Raw genomic sequence first — 17,427 nt, forward strand, 5'->3', positions numbered from 1 at the left:
GGGAGGCCATCCCCAGCAGTGTTTCTGCGGTCTTCCTCGTTCCGCGGCGGATGTCCTCCCACCTCTTGCGGCAGTGGGTGCCCCGTCTGTTGTGGACCCCCAAGTTCCGGACTTCCTCGGCGATGGCACGCCAAATATCGATTTTCTGGTGGGCGCTCACCTGTTTGACATGTACAGGGTGGGAAAGAGAAACCGTCACATATCTGCATGTTTGGAGTACATGCCCCTCCCTCCCCCACCTTGTCATGGTTCCCATTCTCTCATCTGTCGTGCGTTGCACTCCCCATTCCCCCCACACCCCACCAACTTACATCCCCCCCCCTCCACACAGGCATAACCCATTCAATGTGCACTGAGTGTACTCACCTGTTGGTCTGGAGGACCGTAGAGTTGCGCATACTGGGGGAGGACCCCGTCCACGAGCTTCTCCAACTCTTCTGAACTGAAGGCGGGGCCCTTTCACCAGTAGCAGCAGCCATTGTCACTTCCAGACCGAGTTCACAGCAGCACTTGCAGTATAGGTCCTCTCCTGTGGATGATCAGGTCTCGAATGATTAAGCAGATAGAAAATGGCGGTCACGCCCGCGGCGGTGTGTACCGCGGCGGTGCGTCCCGCGACCGCCGGCGCACATCGTCATTGGCTCCTGAAACCCATAGGCTTCAATGTTAACCAATGCGTCTTCGCACAGCGGTCTTCGACCGCCTACCGCCACGGTGCGCCCCGCCAGCGCAGTGACCTCACATCCCATTGTCCCACTTCACAGGTCAGGCATCGGCCATTTCAAGGGCCCACATGGCTTAATTTCTAATGCGTCACACAGGCCTAGGCCTTGCAATGGCACACATACAAACATATCAAACCATACATTTACCTGTACTGTGCAAGCTGTGTTGTACGTACCTGTGAGTGGATTGACTCTGTACTCCATATTCTCCTTCCTAGGCACCGTCCGCTGGGACTAGCGATGAGAAGGAGGAATCCTCACGTGTACCGGCCGCTGGTGGACCTGTCCACAATGGAAGAACGCAACATAATACTACGATACCGACCTGACCGAGCCTCCATCCATGAACTGTGTGCCCAGCTGGAGCCAGCCCTGATGTCCCCCATCCGCCAACCCACAGGAATTCCCCCTCTAGTGCAGGTTCTGTCTGTCCTCCATTTCTTTGCAACTGGCTCATTCCAGACAACAGTGGCCATGTCATCTGGGATGTCTCAGCCTATGTTTTCCAAGATCTTATCCAGAGTGTTGTCTGCCCTGATGAAACTCATGCGGAGCTACATCATTTTCCCAGAGGAGGGTGATTTGCCTACAGTGAAAGCTGATTTCTATGCCCTTGGACACATCCCCAACATCATTGGTGCAATTGATGGGACCCATGTGGCTTTAGTCCCCCCAAATGACGATGAACAGGTGTACAGGAACAGGAAGAATTACCATTCAATGAATATCCAGGTGGTCTGTTTGGCTGACCAGTACATCTCCCATGTAAATGCCAAGTTCCCAGGGTCAGTGCATGACGCGTATGTTATGCGAAATAGCAGCATTCCCTATGTGATGGAACAGCTACAGAGACAGCGTGTGTGGCTAATAGGTGACTCTGGTTACCCCAACCTGCCGTGGCTATTGACCCCAGTGAGGAATCCCAGGACCAGGGCAGAGGAACGGTACAATGAGGCCCATGGGCGTACTAGGAGGGTGATTGAGCGAACCTTTGGGCTCCTGAAGGCCAGGTTTAGGTGCCTGCATATGACTGGTGGATCCCTAATGTACTCACCAAAGAAGGTGTGCCAGATCATCGTGGCCTGCTGTATGCTCCACAACCTGGCTTTGCGACGCCAGGTGCCTTTCCTGCAGGAGGATGGTCCAGATGGTGGTGTTGTAGAAGCCGTGGAGCCTGTGGAGAGTGAAGAGGAGGAAGACTCTGAGGACGACACAGACAATAGGGACAGAGTGATACAACAGTATTTCCAGTAACACACAGGTAAGAATCACCCACGCCATTTCACAATTGCTTATAGCCTCCTGCATCTGTACTTTCTGTAGTTCCCCACAGATGTTTTTCATTAATTTTTGCCTTTCCCTTCCCTTCTCAGTGCTGTCTGACTCAGTACCTGACTTCTGCTTGGTTCGCCCATGAAATACAGCGTATTGACATTGGTATGTTGTCATGACTAATTGACAGAACAGAAATCGAACAGTAATATGTAATACATTTGTCAATAATACAGCATGACTCAAAACAGATTTGTGTGCAAAAAGTGATTTATTTACAGTGCTAGATATCGGTACATGTGAGTCTAAGGGTGATGGGTGGGGGTGGAGGAATATCCATGGCAGAGTCCAGTTCTCAGTCTCACAGGTGCATTGTCCTTTTGCCTGTGGAAGGATGGAGCATAGGCAGTTCATGGTTGGACAGGGTGGCAATGTGGGACAGTGGGAAGACTTGAGGGGGTATGTCCTGCTGGCGGGGGTCTTGACATCCTACTCTGTCTTTTTTTTTGGTCTCAGGCTCCTCTTACGGGGTGGTTGTTCTTCAGCAGGAGGTGGGGTTCTGGGGGGCTGTCGAGGTGTTGGGACCTCCTGTCCACTAGCGCCGGCGGAGGTGGTAGGCTGTTCCTGGTCCGGGCTAGTGACAGGGGCCCTGTGTGGTGCACCATGGTCCCGCAACGCGTCCTCTATCCTGTGAAGGGCCAGGACGATGGTCCCCATTGCGGTCCCGATGATTCTCAGCTCCTCCCTGAACCCCATGTAGCGTTCCTCCTGCTGTGCCTGGATCTCAGTGAACCTGGCCAGTACCGTCGCCATCGTTTCTTGGGAGTGGTGGTATGCCCCCATGATGGTGGTGAGGGCCTCTTGGAGAGTGGGTTCCCTGGGCCTCTCCTCCCCCCCCTGTCGCACAGCAGCCCTCCGAGCTGCCCGGTTTCCCCCGGCCTCTGTCCCCTGGACGGTGTGCCCGCTACCACTGCCCCCAGGTCCCTGTTGTTGTTGGGGTGTTGGGTTAGCCTGGGTGCCCTGTAGTGGCAGACACACCGCTGATTGAGCTGTCCTAGAGACAGAAGAATGGGCCCGCTGGGTGGGAGCTGTGCTGGTGTTGGCAGAGGGGGTCGGGTCTGGTGTGGCCTGTGGCTGCCTGAGGGGAACCGACTGCCCAGAGGTCCCCGATGGTCCGGGCTGGTCATCAGGTTCACTGTCGACAGAGCTGCTATCCTCAGTGTGGGCCTGTTCCGGTGGTGGGATGGACACTTCTGGACCCTCCTGGCTGGTGTGTTGTCGTTCGGGTCCTGCATGGGGTAAGAGAGTTTGGTTATTGTTTCTGTGTGTACAATAGCGTGCGTGTTATGGGTGCCCTTGTCCCCCAGTGCAGGCATTCCCTTGAGGGAGGTGTTGTGAGGGTAGTTAGTGGGGGGGGGGGGTTAGTGCAGTGGTCATGCTTAGGTGATGGGTGCCCATGATTTGTGTTGGCATGCAGGAGTTGGTGTTGGGATGGGTGGGTTGTGCTGGTGAGACATTGTCAGGGAGGATGTGTGCTGGGGGGTTGGGGGTGAGGGTGGGGGTGTGGGTTGGCATGCTGGTGGGGTGGGGGGATATAGTAGTTGAGATTGGACTTACCAGAGTCCATTCCTCCGGCTACTCCTGCGAGGCCCTGAGGATGCAGGATGTTCAAGACGTCTTGCTCCCACGATGTGAATTCGGGAGGGGTGGGTGGGGGTCCGCCGCCAGTGTTCTGGACCGCGATGTTGTGCCTGGAGACCATCGATCGGACCTTCCCCCGTAGGTCGTTTCATCTTTTGCGTATGTCCTCCCTATTCCTGGGATGCTGTCCCACCGCGTTGACCCTGTCCACGATCCGCTGCCATAGCTCCGCCTTCCTAGCTATACTGGTGTGCTGCACCTGCGAGCCGAAGAGCTGGGGTTCCACTCTTAGGATTTCCTCCACCATGACCCGGAGTTCTTGGTCCGAAAAGCATGGGTGCCTTTGGGGTGCCATGGGGTGGTGTGGGGTGGTGTATGTGATGATGAGTATGTTGGTGAGTGGTGCTTTGTGCTACTATGTGGTGTGTGTGATGGTGTAGTGTGCCTCAGTGTGTCTTGCTTTGGATTGTCTGCTGTGTCTCTCTCTCCTTCTCTCAGTAATTATGGTCGCAGGGGTTTGTGGGTGATGTGCGTGTGTGCTTTATAGTTGGTTGATTGTGTGGGAGTGGTGTGTGTATGTGTATCAGGTGTGTGTATTTCAAATTGTCCAATGTGGCTGTGTTTTGGTGATGTGTGTGTATTCTGACCGCGGCGGTGTGTACCGCCAATGGAATACCGCGTTTGAATGACCGCCGTGTGGATTCGTGGGTCGTAATGGCATGGGCGTATTTCTGTTGGCGTGACGGTGGAGGTTTGGTCATCTCCAGTTTATCGCTGCCCGCTGATGTGGCGGGCTGCAGTGGAGGACGGAATTTTGGAGGTTTGGCCGTTGTGGGGCAGAATGACCGTGGCGGTTAACCGCGGCCGCGGCGGTGTTATGGCGGTCTTCTGACCGGCGGTAAGGGCCTTTTACCGCCGAGGTCAGAATGACCCCCATAGTATATATAATAAATAGTGTCCGGGGAGACAGTGAGGCTGACACATAAGATATCCTGGGAGTCCACCTTGATCTCCCTCAGGTGGCCAGTGATGGTAGTTTTAGTCCAGATCACCAAGCCCCCTGAAGGCCTGGCCAACTTTGAGGATACTGCTGCCTTTGCAAAGTTCAAATATCCTATATGTTGGAGTGAAAGCAGGGACAAAGTTTCTTGAAGGAGGCATAGGTCATGTTCTAAAATTCCACATCACTCTGGATTTGCTAGTTTGGAGGCCAGGCTCGCTACATCCCAGGAGATTAGCTTAGCTAATACATTTGATACTGGGAGGATAATTCTCCTTACAGCACCATTTAGTTGCAGGATGGGAACTGGGCTAGAAGGCCCGGCTAGCTCCAAAGTTAGGGAAGATACAGGTTGTGAGCTGGAAGTACTATGTGTGGATGAACCCAACTCTGAGGGGTCAGGAAGAATAGTGTGGGTGTCTGCCATTTGTTTTCGATAAAATGGTCTACACCATCCAGAGACTCGTAGCGGTTCTGGGTTGGCATTTAAGAGATGTCACCACACCTCTGCGGCTGCTGACGGACAGAGGGGTTGTGCTGAGAAAATGATTTATAGAAATAACCCAGGGGCAAGGGATCTATACGGCTGCTTACTAGAAGATTGTTATGTGTGCAGCTCTGGAGCAGAGAGGGTAATCTAAAGTTGACGATGATACAGTCACCATCACGGTCCACCTTACCATGCCCTATCCACGCAACCCTTCTGTTGTGGTCCCAAGAACGCTGACACTGAAGGTAGGAGCAGGGAACGAGTTTATTCGTAGATAAGTCCAGACAAATACAGAGCCACCTCAAAGCGTGTCACCGGCATCTCCCCAACCGCCTTCTCTCTGCCGCCCGTACATTCCACATTCCACCCCACGAGGCCCGCATTCCACTGCCCGCATTCTACCCACAGGCCCGCCTGCCAATTTTCATCCCTCGAGCCCTGCATTAAGATACCAAAACATAACACCTTCTCCTAAATTGTTGGCCTGCAACAGGGGAAAATCTTTGCGTTGGGGAAGCCAACCCAGAGTTTTGTTAAAGAGCTCTTCGTGCATCTCACTCTGTCCCTCGCGCAACTGTGGTACTCTGGTTAGTATTATTATTTATGGGCAAGAGGCCAGAAGAAGATTCACCCTTGGATGCCTAAGACTCCCAATAAAGCTATGCTGACCGCGATCCCCAGTGGTAGCAGAACCCTCAGACAACTTCTCATCCTTGCTGCACAGCTGATATCCCAGGTGGGGGTTAAGTGGAGAGGGAGGAGGGGTGTGTAGGGAGTCAAAGCCAGATGTATCTGAGATGGTGGATCAGCAAGTGGCCTCCCCTCTCCCAGCTGCGAGCTTGTGTGGGGCCCAGGGCCTCTAATGGCAGATGGCTCCTTTCTCTTTTCCTCCTAAGTGACCCTGTAGCTCCTAAGAACATGGGACTTTACTAGCACTGATTGGGCTTGGTCCTGTCTTTTAAGAGGCAGTTCCTTCCCAATGGCAAAGAGAGGGTAAAGTTTGTCTCAAAGAAGATCTTTGACATTGGTCAAACAGTCCACAATAAGTTGCTGTACACCCAGGTAGGTTTAAGCGATTGGGCTTTGCTAGTGGTTAACTTAGATGATGGCCCTGATGGAACCTTACTAGGCTGCATGCAGCTGACAGGAGTGTGAATAGTATATGTAATTTGTTGTTCTACTGTTTGTCTGGCTCTCTAGGGTCTCCCTGTAGTTTTTGAGGTGTCTTTGATTGAGGGTCCGGAATTGGGCACTGGTCCCAGGGCGGGTTCACTCACATTTTGGTAGTGTTTGGTGGGAGTGGGCTCTGGCAAGATATGGGGAGGTGTAGCGGCAACTACCCTGAAGCCTGGGGATTGCCCAGCTTGCATAGATAGCAGTCACTCAGTGAGTTCAATCTCTGTGCTGATGACCCTAGTGCTCTGTGGGGCATTCTGTCATTGGATGAAGGTGCTCTTGGCAGGGGCCGTGACGACTGGGAGACTGTGTAGGGCTTTCCGCTTGCCCAGCCTAACAGATATTAACACGGAAAAAAGAAAGCAGAAAGGAGGCCGCTTAGCAAATCACTCCAAAGTAGCGAAGAGAGAGAGAAGAAGCTCTGCCTTCTGAACACACTATGGGCGATACCCAACCAGTATACCCTTAAGATACATCTCTCAGTCTATGTGTACGGGTGACTGCAAGTCAAATGGTCTAAGTATTTGGGGGCCTGTAGTTCTGTGAGCTCATGAGCCTGTTTTTCTGCTGGTACAGGTTTATGAGTAGGTGTCCGTGTATCGGTCTGAGTGTTCATGATGACTTTAGCTATGGAGCTGTCTGCATAATTGCAAACAAGCAAGAGTCATCTTTGTCAACGTGTGCCTGGAACTTGCGTTTCTGCATGGATGCCTTAAATATACAAAAAACAAAGCACCTAGCTTTGTCTCTGCACTTGTAATTGAAAGTCCTTTAATGTATTTTGAATACTGAAGCATCTATTGGTTATTTATTTCCTTAAAAACATTTATGCTACATACATTTTTTATGATGTACACCGAGTCTCAAGAAGTTAGCATGGAAATGTTCATCAAAGCACTGAAAATGTTTTACGTGTCACTTACCAGCTGCCACCACTCCGGCATCTTCATGGGCGAAGTGTCTACCAGCTGCACGGCTGTCTGGGTCTTTGTGCCACCAAAGGACATGAACTGTAAAATGAATAGATGAAAAATATTGTTGGTTGTAGAGAAGGAAGAAATTGATGTAACAGGTTTAGGGATGCACTAGACAACCTTTAAAATCAACCACTTCAGTTTACAGTTATAAAATTGTCGAAGTATAATCAGCATCCAGTTTTTTAAACCAATAGCACAATGACCACCTCCACATTAGAAGCTCTTACATCAACATCTTTCTTGGCTTTTGGGTTTCCCTGGAATGAGAAGCCCTTATAACTTCTAGTGTAACTGGATCAATGGTTATATAAATCTTGTCATGTCTAGAGTCAGTGTCAGGTTCAATGTAACAAACAACAAGCTGCTGGAATAAATATTTGAATTTATTTTAGCCACTGGTGATCGCTGCGGACTGCATTTAAGTTTGTCTTTTTTCACCCACTGTCCTCGACTAGAAAGAGACCTGCTATTTGCAAATCAGTCATGCTCTTGCTCCAAAAGTCTAGCCAGAAATGCCAGGCCTCCTGCAGACAAATAAAAACAACCCCAGACTAACCTTGGACTACTGAGGCCTGGTCAGTGGTGTATGGCTTGAGTCCTGTGACACAGTGAGCATGGGAACAACGTTTGGGGATACCTAAAAAGAACAAGTTGATGAAAGGAATGTTTGACTGGTAGACTGCAAACAGGGAACGTTTGTGCTACTTTTCAGAAGGAAGGGTGGGCTGCTTGAATTACTCTCAGCCACTGGTAATTACTTAGGCTGCATTCCAGTCTGTTGTTCATTAGTCCACTATGCACGCTAGATTAAGTCCAGCCATAGGGAAAACACGCTTTAGTCCTGCTGGAGCAGGACTAGGGCCTATTCCTCCTCAGTGAAAGGCCCAAATGGCCGAAACCAGTTTTGAGTTGCTTGAGTTCCAGTATGCAAAGGGACCTATCACTTCCATGTGTAATTTTCATGAAAATGTTATAAACACCTACATCCCCCTTCCTCTCAATATAACAGTTTGTTGTTGGACAGCTTAACACATAATATATAATTACACAAAATTTAAATGTGTTACTATGTACAGTACCATACATGTATCCAAGGCAGAATATGAAACAGAAGGACGGGAAAGCAAAGGTCACATCCTACATGTTTTTTCTTTTAACATCTCTGTAATTAAGAAGTTAAATATTGTTGATGTCTAACAAATTCTCCCACATTCTCTCAGAGGAAATGGATTTCTCATCACCCTGTCAACCTAAAAAGAAATGTCCTCTCAGTCTATTGACCCCCAACTGGATGGACCCATTTTTGCTGCTTGCACATTTTCTGCTCGATTACCAGATCGTTTATTTTTACAGTGCTCATCACTACGCTGTCTTTTGCACTATATTGGGTGAAAAGTGTACCTGCTTTTGTCCACTGACTATAGTGCAATTTAATATCACTGCATATGCATTGTCTGAATACTGTAATACATTTAAGTGCACCAGAGGCGTAGTTAAGTAATAAGATTTGGGAGTGGGTGAGCTTCAGACTTTCCAGCAATCGTGCTGGATAAAATACTTTATATGAGAAGCAGGGGATGAAGGAGTACTTAAAGAGCAGCAGAAAGGGAGAGGAGTGTGGATTATTAGGAGTACTTAAAGCTCAACATTTTGTAAAATAACAATTCTTAAGGACTTTTTAACAGAGACAGTAGTTTATGTTTGATTTTGTTTGTGTATGTTTGTAAAGATCCGAGTAAAATCTGACAAACACCTCACCATACCCTACATAAAGCGTCCTATTTACTATAGATTACATTTATTAGGGGTACATAACACCCCAAATATCCCCATGAAGCTACACCCCTGTGACACCGCAAAGGGAACATCTTGATAACTTTAGTTTTGCCCAATGTCATTAGTGCATAAGCTAAGGAGCATGGATGTGAGGACGCATAGCTGTTTTAAACCATGGTTTGCATACACCTTGTCAGTGACACAACATCCTGTCCCAACCTTAACCATGACATGGGAGACTATATGTGGGCATTACACTACTCGTAGCAAGCATTGTGGGATTCCACACTATTAACATTTCGTCCAAAGAGCATCCTTTCTATCGTAGCATCTGCTCCATTGTAATCTAAATACTTGCATATAGTCGGCACCATTTCCGACATAACTTGTGTACTAGCTGCGACAATGCAGAAGACGTACTCTTTTGCAAATTCCTATTTGATACGATAGTATGGTCTCTAGTTTTCCTAAGAGAATGTTAAGGTATATTTTAACGCTGATATCAAGGAACACTATGAAGAAATAACTCAGAACTATCCAAAGATCGCCTTTTGTATTTTTTATGGGATGGAACTCCAAGCCGATGCTGGGACTTTCTTTGTTACAATAGCATACATATACAGAACACAGGGCCTCTTGCCCTAGAATTCCGGGTCTACATTATCAATTGCACCTGGTATACAATTTATAAGCGGAGAACCCTTCTGATTCCAGATTATACCTTCTCTTTGATTTAATTTTTATTTCAATATATTTATTGAATTGTATTTCTATCTTTTTAGTGGTTTTATTCAGAGTCCATTTTGTAGAAGAGATACAGTTTTCTAGGCGAGATTGCTTATGTTCATTTAATGAATTCACAAATGTCTAAAACTTTAGTGACACCCACCCTTTAACAATCTGTTTTATACACCCCATTGTTTCTCTTCTCTTGATATTCTTGCTTAATTGCCCATATTTAATTTTAGGGCTTGGCTACAGGCCTATTGTTCACAATACAGCACATACACAGAGTGGGCTTTCCACCTGCTCCCAGTGTTGAAATATTTTGCAGCAGATACACAGTTATGCCGTGTGGCTTGCTCCCTTTTATTTTACTCTTTACATTGCCATCTGCCATGTTAGACCAATAAATTAAAAATGGCTTCCTGTTTCATAACTCCCGCACATGCATTCATGTTTCACTATACACACATGCACAGTCGTTTTAACACAAAAGGTATGAGGCACAGGTAGGCATGCATCAGTGGCCACCTTGGAATGTCTTTTTTCAATAAGAAACCCATTCCGACAGTGCCAGCCGTGCATCTATATGTATTGTGATGCATTTGCACAAGTGAAATTGGAAAAAAAACATTGGCAGTGCATTTCAGAGGAAAGACTTATTGGCTTTGTCAATGCTTTTTTATTCCTGGCTTTAAGAGCAAGTGCCGCTGTTGTCAACTGTAAGTGGGATCTGTATTAGCTTTTGTAGTTTCTTATACAATACTTTTTTGTTCTGCCTTAACTTCGCAGTGCACCGTGGGTAGCCATTTTCAAGTTCTAAGGGATTTTTGTCTTCGTTAGACCATAGTTATTTAAAAACGCATATATCGAGTGAATTATCTCATCCACTCTAAGCGCACTGTCATATAAATGAAATACAGAGTATGAATCCCTGGGTCAAATTCTCAATTTACCCACTTATTATCTGTCAACAAGCCATCTTCTCCTCAGTTGTGTCATCTATGCAGTTTCACCAACCTTGGTTGACATTTCTGTATGGGGAGTATTGTGGAGCATGATCGCTGTTAATGTGTGATTTCATAGTAAAGGGTGCAGTATTCATGAAGCGTTAACAATACAATAAGTATTATCCAATGCAACACTACGATTGCATGAATGGTGCACATACTGTATTTTAACGGCGTGACCCTTCAACTGCAAGACTGTAACTCAGTTACGACATCAGCCCGCCAGTGATCTGACCTTCGAATCATTACTGAAAATAGAGGTACATTCCAATAAACATTATTCAAATTATTTCCTCAGTTCAAGGATAGCAACACAAAGATTTGCATTAAAAGCCACTAGTCACTAACATATGACTAATTTCATACACCAAGTTTTACTAATGCAGGGGTGTGGAATTGCTATGGCCCGAGGCCCGGTTTATTTTGTCCTTAGAATAAGTAGGCGCACACCCTGCAGCACAAGGCCTTTGGCTGCCAGTTTACAGTACCATATTAGGGATCAGTGAAGCGCACGGCCTGCAGTTAAGGTAATATTTGTGTATATTTGCAATGCTTTTCAAGCTTGTATTTATGGTTCATTAATGCAGAGCTTTTATCATTAGGATGAGCTTGCTAAAGAAAATTGTAAGCTCAGACTGCACTACTGACAGTGGTTCAATTATAAAAATGTGTACAGACATTTGGAAAGTTTAACTTTACTCGTGTGATGCTCCCAAAATGTTCTAGGATCAGAATCAAATATTTGAAAATGCTTGAAAGTTTGATTCTTTGCTTTCAAAACAAAAGTTCACAAAAAAATGCAACTAGGAAAAAAAGTTTTGCAAACTACTGTGACATTTTAGGTACCATTTCTTTGAAGCATCATTTAGTGAAATGTGCTGATGCATGCTAAAATAGTCATAATGGAAAATCACTGTAACCATTTTTCACAAGATTAAGGGAAACATGCCAAAACCAATAGGTACACCATTGATGGTCAACCTTTTGGTTTAGTTAATTTGAGTCTTGTTTTGACATGGCTTTTGTAAAACTCTATTGTTGTGGGAGCTGCTGGGCCCGCACCATTATAACAAACATTGGCATAAAGAAAAATGATTTTTTTGGTCTCAAAAAGCACACATTGCTCAATAGTCCCTGCCACTGAATAAAACTACTTTGGGTGCAGATATGCTCTTTGAGAAACAGCAGACAACTGTCACTCAAAGTGAAGCCAGCTGATTGACAGATAGATAGATAGATAGATAGATAGATAGATAGATAGATAGATAGATAGATATTTAATAAAAAGAAACGGTCCTGGTTAATGCCAGACCTAATCAGGGACTCAATTCTTAAAGAAAGTCACAAAAGTGCACCCATGGTATATGTCCTGGCATTAGAGCAGATGTATGGCTTTCGTGAATTTATAAAAGTAGGCCAGGAAATCGTAGTCCTTGAACATCTGTGAATTGAATTTTAGCACAAGCAAATATGCATGGGTAGATTTGTTCATGTGAATATCTGTTTGGTGCATCCACTTTTTTCCCCAACCCTGGAAGAAGTTTTACTTTTCCCCTTGTTAGGAGTAAATGTCTAACCTTTCTAAGTATCGGAAAACATCAGAGAAGAGCTGGTGAAACCCCTAAATCATGCAAGTTGGTAGGCTGGCACAAATTCAAATGGTATTCCATCCCTGGAACTACTGCTTGCCGCTACATCTAGCTCCAGTATGTGATCTGTGGAAACGTGGCAAAAGAAAGCAATTGCTTGTATGCCACTCATACTATTGTATGAGCCCTGGCATAATCAGAGAGGCTATTATCAGAGCTCTTATATAATTTAAATTGCTGCCATAATTCGTCGCCACACTAATTGGCACCAAAGGGACAAGTAGATTTATGACACAGCCTGTCCCATGGACAAGCAGATATTTTGTTAAATTCCACACCTCTGCTAATGCAAACCATATATTTGTCACCAAGACCCTTTGCCTTTGGTTACAGACATTAAGGACTAAGCTGTTAGTTATACAATCTGATTTTAGTTGAATGTCAAACCACATGCATTCCTAGTTATCAGTAACATGCTTTTTCTCTGTGCAATCTAAATGTGTCTTTACAGAAATAGTTAGACTACCTGACTTTCTGCTCTGTCAGTAACGTTTTACTACTAATTTTGTGAAATTGCAAAGCCCCATATATGTACCCGCTTTTAAAATGAGGTTTCCAGGAGACAAGAAAATGGAGTACAAAAGTTTCAAAGTCAAAGTCATGACACTGCCCTGCACCAAAAACTGTGCAGCCTTATAATTTTGCAGGAGGTTCCTTTTAAGAATTTTCACTATCCACCACCTTACAGTTGATGGAGCATCAACCTCCATTCTAACATTAAAGTTGTGGCAATCCTAACCATTCCTCATTTCCAGGTAGAGTATATACCAGGTAGAAACGTGTCTGTGCCCCCTGGTTCATCCACTAAATAAATCATTATCCACAGTGATTTTGGTTTACTGGGACTCTGCACACACCAAACAACAGAGTTTTTTAACACCTTCAGCATGCCCTTTTTAGTTATGATTTGTCTCTGATGGTTATTGAGGGCTTCTGGACATCTGAATAGATAAACAAGTTCAATTCGGTATTCATACTCTGGTATATTAATTGAGTTCTGTTTGCCTTAATTGATTGCCTTAAACTTCTTACTTTGTGAGACCTTGGGCATCTAGCTGGACTTTCGTTCTCAGAGCCATCTGGAGAACGTACTTTACAAGTCAGACCATCCATGTTTGTAGATCTGAGCTGTCTCCACTCGGTGCCTTAGTCTCTTTGGACTGTCCACTTTGGAAAGCCCATGTTTATCCATTGGTATGTGTGCGATGCATTGAGAGCTGGTAAAGGATTGCTGGTTTTTAAGAAGTGTGGAACAGTGAGAGACTCTATCGTAAAATGGTCGTGTAGAAAATGTATAAATGAATGGATGCCTGGAGTTAGTTTGGGCTGTTCTGTGTTCCAGGCCATATCTCCATTTTGGGTCTCCAAAATCCATTCTCCACCGATGTAGGAGGCTGGCCTTCAATGTAGTGTGCAAAGCTATGCACACTGTGCAGGGGGTCCAGACAACCACGCAGTGGTTTACAGGGGTGAAAATTAGGTCACCTAATGCTCTAAGTTTTAAGGTAGCTTGGTCGAGCAGTTGTGCTAATCTTGGAGAACTGCAAAGCATTTGTTGTACTCACAGCATAAATCCTGCAACTCACACACTCAAAGGAATAACTCAAGACCAATTTATAAAAATATTTCTGATTTTTTAAGACCAAGATTATCAAAATTGGCTAAGTACTTTTTAAGATATGAATTTTTGACTTTTAATAAAAAATAGTCTTGTGCGTAATTACGCACCATAGGAATCAATGGAAGATCAACTTTAAAAATACATAGGAAATTGTACAGTTGGTTTACCAAGTTCTTCTTTTGCAGGTTGGCTGAGGTCGTCAGTTGGCACACTGCTGGAGAAGTTGGGGCAGCTTCCAGTCCGGGCAGGAGCAGCAATGACAGGTCTCTGGAGCTGGTACAGGGCCACTGCGGGGGACCACTTGGAAAAGCACTGCACAGGCAAGTTTAAAGGTGGTTCTTTTGGGTCCCCTTGCGGTGTTGAGGTCACAAGTGGTAGGGGACCTTTACGGCACAGCAGGTTCTTCATTGCAAGGCACAGGGCGGCCGGGTGCATAGTGAATCGATGAGCCAGGAGCTGTGCGCTACAATGCCCTATGGAGCAGGAGGTAAGTTTGTTCAAGGGTCGTTTGCAGACCACTCGGACACTCCAGTGCCTGAAGTCTCTTGACAGGGGCTTCCTCCAGGTCCTTTTCAGCCCAGTGGGCTGGTTTTCTTGGTGTCCGACGTTAGCTGACCAATACCCAGGGTATTGTTATGGTCTGACCACTGAAGGGCACAATACTTCCATATTTGGCACACTTGCAGAGTTTGTCCTCGGCGTCAACGGTGCGTCGTTTGGTCGAGCTGTGACTTCTGGTTTGGGAATAAGTGACTGGTCACTGAAGTGACCCTAACTGATTTGCTGGTTTCGTGCTGTTGTAGGGTGGTACCTCCACTCTGGAGGGAGTACTATGGTGATTTTCAAAGCCTTGAAGTCATCTGGGTTCTTTACTGTTTTTCCAGTTCTCCAGCTGCTCCTCAGCAGTGATTGTCAGGTCATGGGTGCAGGAGGCAGCGTTTGGCACCTTTTCTTTGTTGCAGCAGGTCCACAGTTCTCGTGTCTTGGATCATCTTGGTGCTGATCTTCTTTTGTCCATCGAATCTGATGTCCTGGTCTAGGGATGCCCACTAAATACTGTATTTAATGGGCGTTTTAGGGGGAACCTGGTAGTGACCAATGGGCCATCTACCTTAGGGTGGCTACACCAACTAAAGTGACCACTTCCTGCGGGAAGGGGCACTTCCCTATCCCTGATTGGCTATTTTCCTTCCACACAAGATGGAGGAAAGTAAAATGGAGCACTGACCTCGCAGGAAACACTTTAGGAGTGATGCATGCGAGGTGGGGCCACTCCTCCTACTCTTTATTTGAGTTTCCTGCCGTTGCTCCTGCCAAAAGTGAGGGTTTGCACAGGAGTTACCATCTGCTGTTAGCAGGCCTGGGGGTCGAGCTTCAAAGGCAGTTAGCCCTTTGAAGCTCACCGCTAGGGCCGTGCACATTTCTGAGGGACGGGGTGTTGGCACCCCACCCAGGAAATTCCTTGTTCTACAAACCAGACAGATGGATCTCTCCCCAAAGGTTTGTAGATTGGGTATCTGGAGGTGGCAGGCTGGATAGAAGGAGTCAGCAACTGTAAAGAAATGGCTCCCTGTTGCAGTTACCCCCCACTTTTTGCCTGATACTGATGCTGACTTGACTGAGAAGTGTGCTGGGACCCTGCTAACCAGGCCCCAGCACCAGTGTTCTTTCACCTAAAATGTACCATTGTTTCCACAATTGGCACAACCCTGACACCTAGGTAAGTCCCTTGTAACTGGTACCCCTGGTACCAAGGGCCCTGATGCCAGGGAAGGTCTCTAAGGGCTGCAGCATGTCTTATGCCACCCTAGGGACCCCTCACTCAGCACAGACACACTGCTTGCCAGCTTGTGTGTGCTGATGGGGAGAAAATGACTAAGTCGACATGGCACTCCCCTCAGGGTGCCATGCCAACCTCCCACTGCCTGTGGCATAGGTAAGTCACCCCTCTAGTAGGCCTTACAGCCCTAAGGCAGGGTGCACTATACCACAGGTGAGGGCATATGTGCATGAGCACTATGCCCCTACAGTGTCTAAGCAAAACCTTAGACATTGTAAGTGCAGGGTAGCCATAAGAGTATATGGGCTGGGAGTCTGTCAAAAACGAACTCCACAGCTCCATAATAGCTACACTGAATACTGGGAAGTTTAGTATCAAACCTCTCAGAATAATAAACCCACACTGATGCCAGTGTTGGATTTATTAAAAAATGCACACAGAGGGCATCTTAGAGATACCCCCTGTATTTTACCCAATTGTTCAGTGCAGGACTGACTGGTCTGTGCCAGCCTGCTGCTGAGAGACGAATGTCTGACCTCATGCGGTGAGAGCCTTTGTGCTCTCTGAGGACAGAAACAAAGCCTGCTCTGGGTGGAGGTGCTTCACACCTCCCCCCCTGCAGGAACTGTAACACCTAGCAGTGAGCTTCAAAGGCTCAAGCTTCGTGTTACAATGCCCCAGGGCACTCCAGCTAGTGGAGATGCCCGCCTCCTGGACCCAGCCCCCACTTTTGGCGGCAAGTCCAGGAGAGATAATGAGAAAAACAAGGAGGAGTCACTGGCCAGTCAGGACAGCCCCTAAGGTGTCCTGAGCTGAGGTGACTCTGACTTTTAGAAATCCTCCATCTTGTAGAAGGAGGATTCCCCCAATAGGATTAGGGATGTGACCCCCTCCCCTTGGGAGGAGGCACAAAGAGGGTGTACCCACCCTCAGGGCTAGTAGCCATTGGCTACTAACCCCCCAGACCTAAACACGCCCTTAAATTTAGTATTTAAAGGCTTCCCTGAACCTAAAGATTAGATTCCTGCAACAACAAGAAGAAAGACTGCCTAGCTGAAAACCCCTGCAGAGGAAGACCAGAAGACAACAACTGCCTTGGCTCCAGAAACTCACCGGCCTGTCTCCTGCCTTCCAAAGAACTCTGCTCCAGCGACGCCTTCCAAAGGGACCAGCGACCTCTGAATCCTCTGAGGACTGCCCTGCTTCGACGACGACAAGAAACTCCCGAGGACAGCGGACCTGCTCCAAAAAGACTGCAACTTTATCCAAAGGAGCAGCTTTAAAGAACCCTGCAATCTCCCCGCAAGAAGCGTGAGACTTGCAACACTGCACCCGGCGACCCCGACTCGGCTGGTGGAGAACCAACACCTCAGGGAGGACCCCCGGACTACTCTACGACTGTGAGTACCAAAACCTGTCCCCCCTGAGCCCCCACAGCGCCGCCTGCAGAGGGAATCCCAAGGCTTCCCCTGACCGCGACTCTCTGAAACCTAAGTCCCGACACCTGGAAAGGACCCTGCACCCGCAGCCCCCAGGACCTGAAGGACCGGACATTCACTGCAGAAGTGACCCCCAGGAGTCCCTCTC

At 47.1% G+C, this 17,427-nt stretch overlaps 1 protein-coding gene across 1 annotated transcript in view; it reads right to left on the reverse strand.

Annotated features, from left to right (window-relative positions):
- LOC138300734 (protein NipSnap homolog 3B-like) overlaps positions 1-17,427 on the reverse strand; it is a 249,951-nt gene that overhangs the window by 48,125 nt on the left and 184,399 nt on the right. Inside the window, exon 5 of the mRNA XM_069240447.1 lies at positions 7,228-7,314. Within this exon, the coding sequence (XP_069096548.1) occupies positions 7,228-7,314 (87 nt within the window). The remainder of the gene's footprint in view (positions 1-7,227; positions 7,315-17,427) is intronic.

Source organism: Pleurodeles waltl, chromosome 1_2 (assembly GCF_031143425.1).
Source record: "Pleurodeles waltl isolate 20211129_DDA chromosome 1_2, aPleWal1.hap1.20221129, whole genome shotgun sequence".
NCBI lineage: Eukaryota > Metazoa > Chordata > Amphibia > Caudata > Salamandridae > Pleurodeles > Pleurodeles waltl.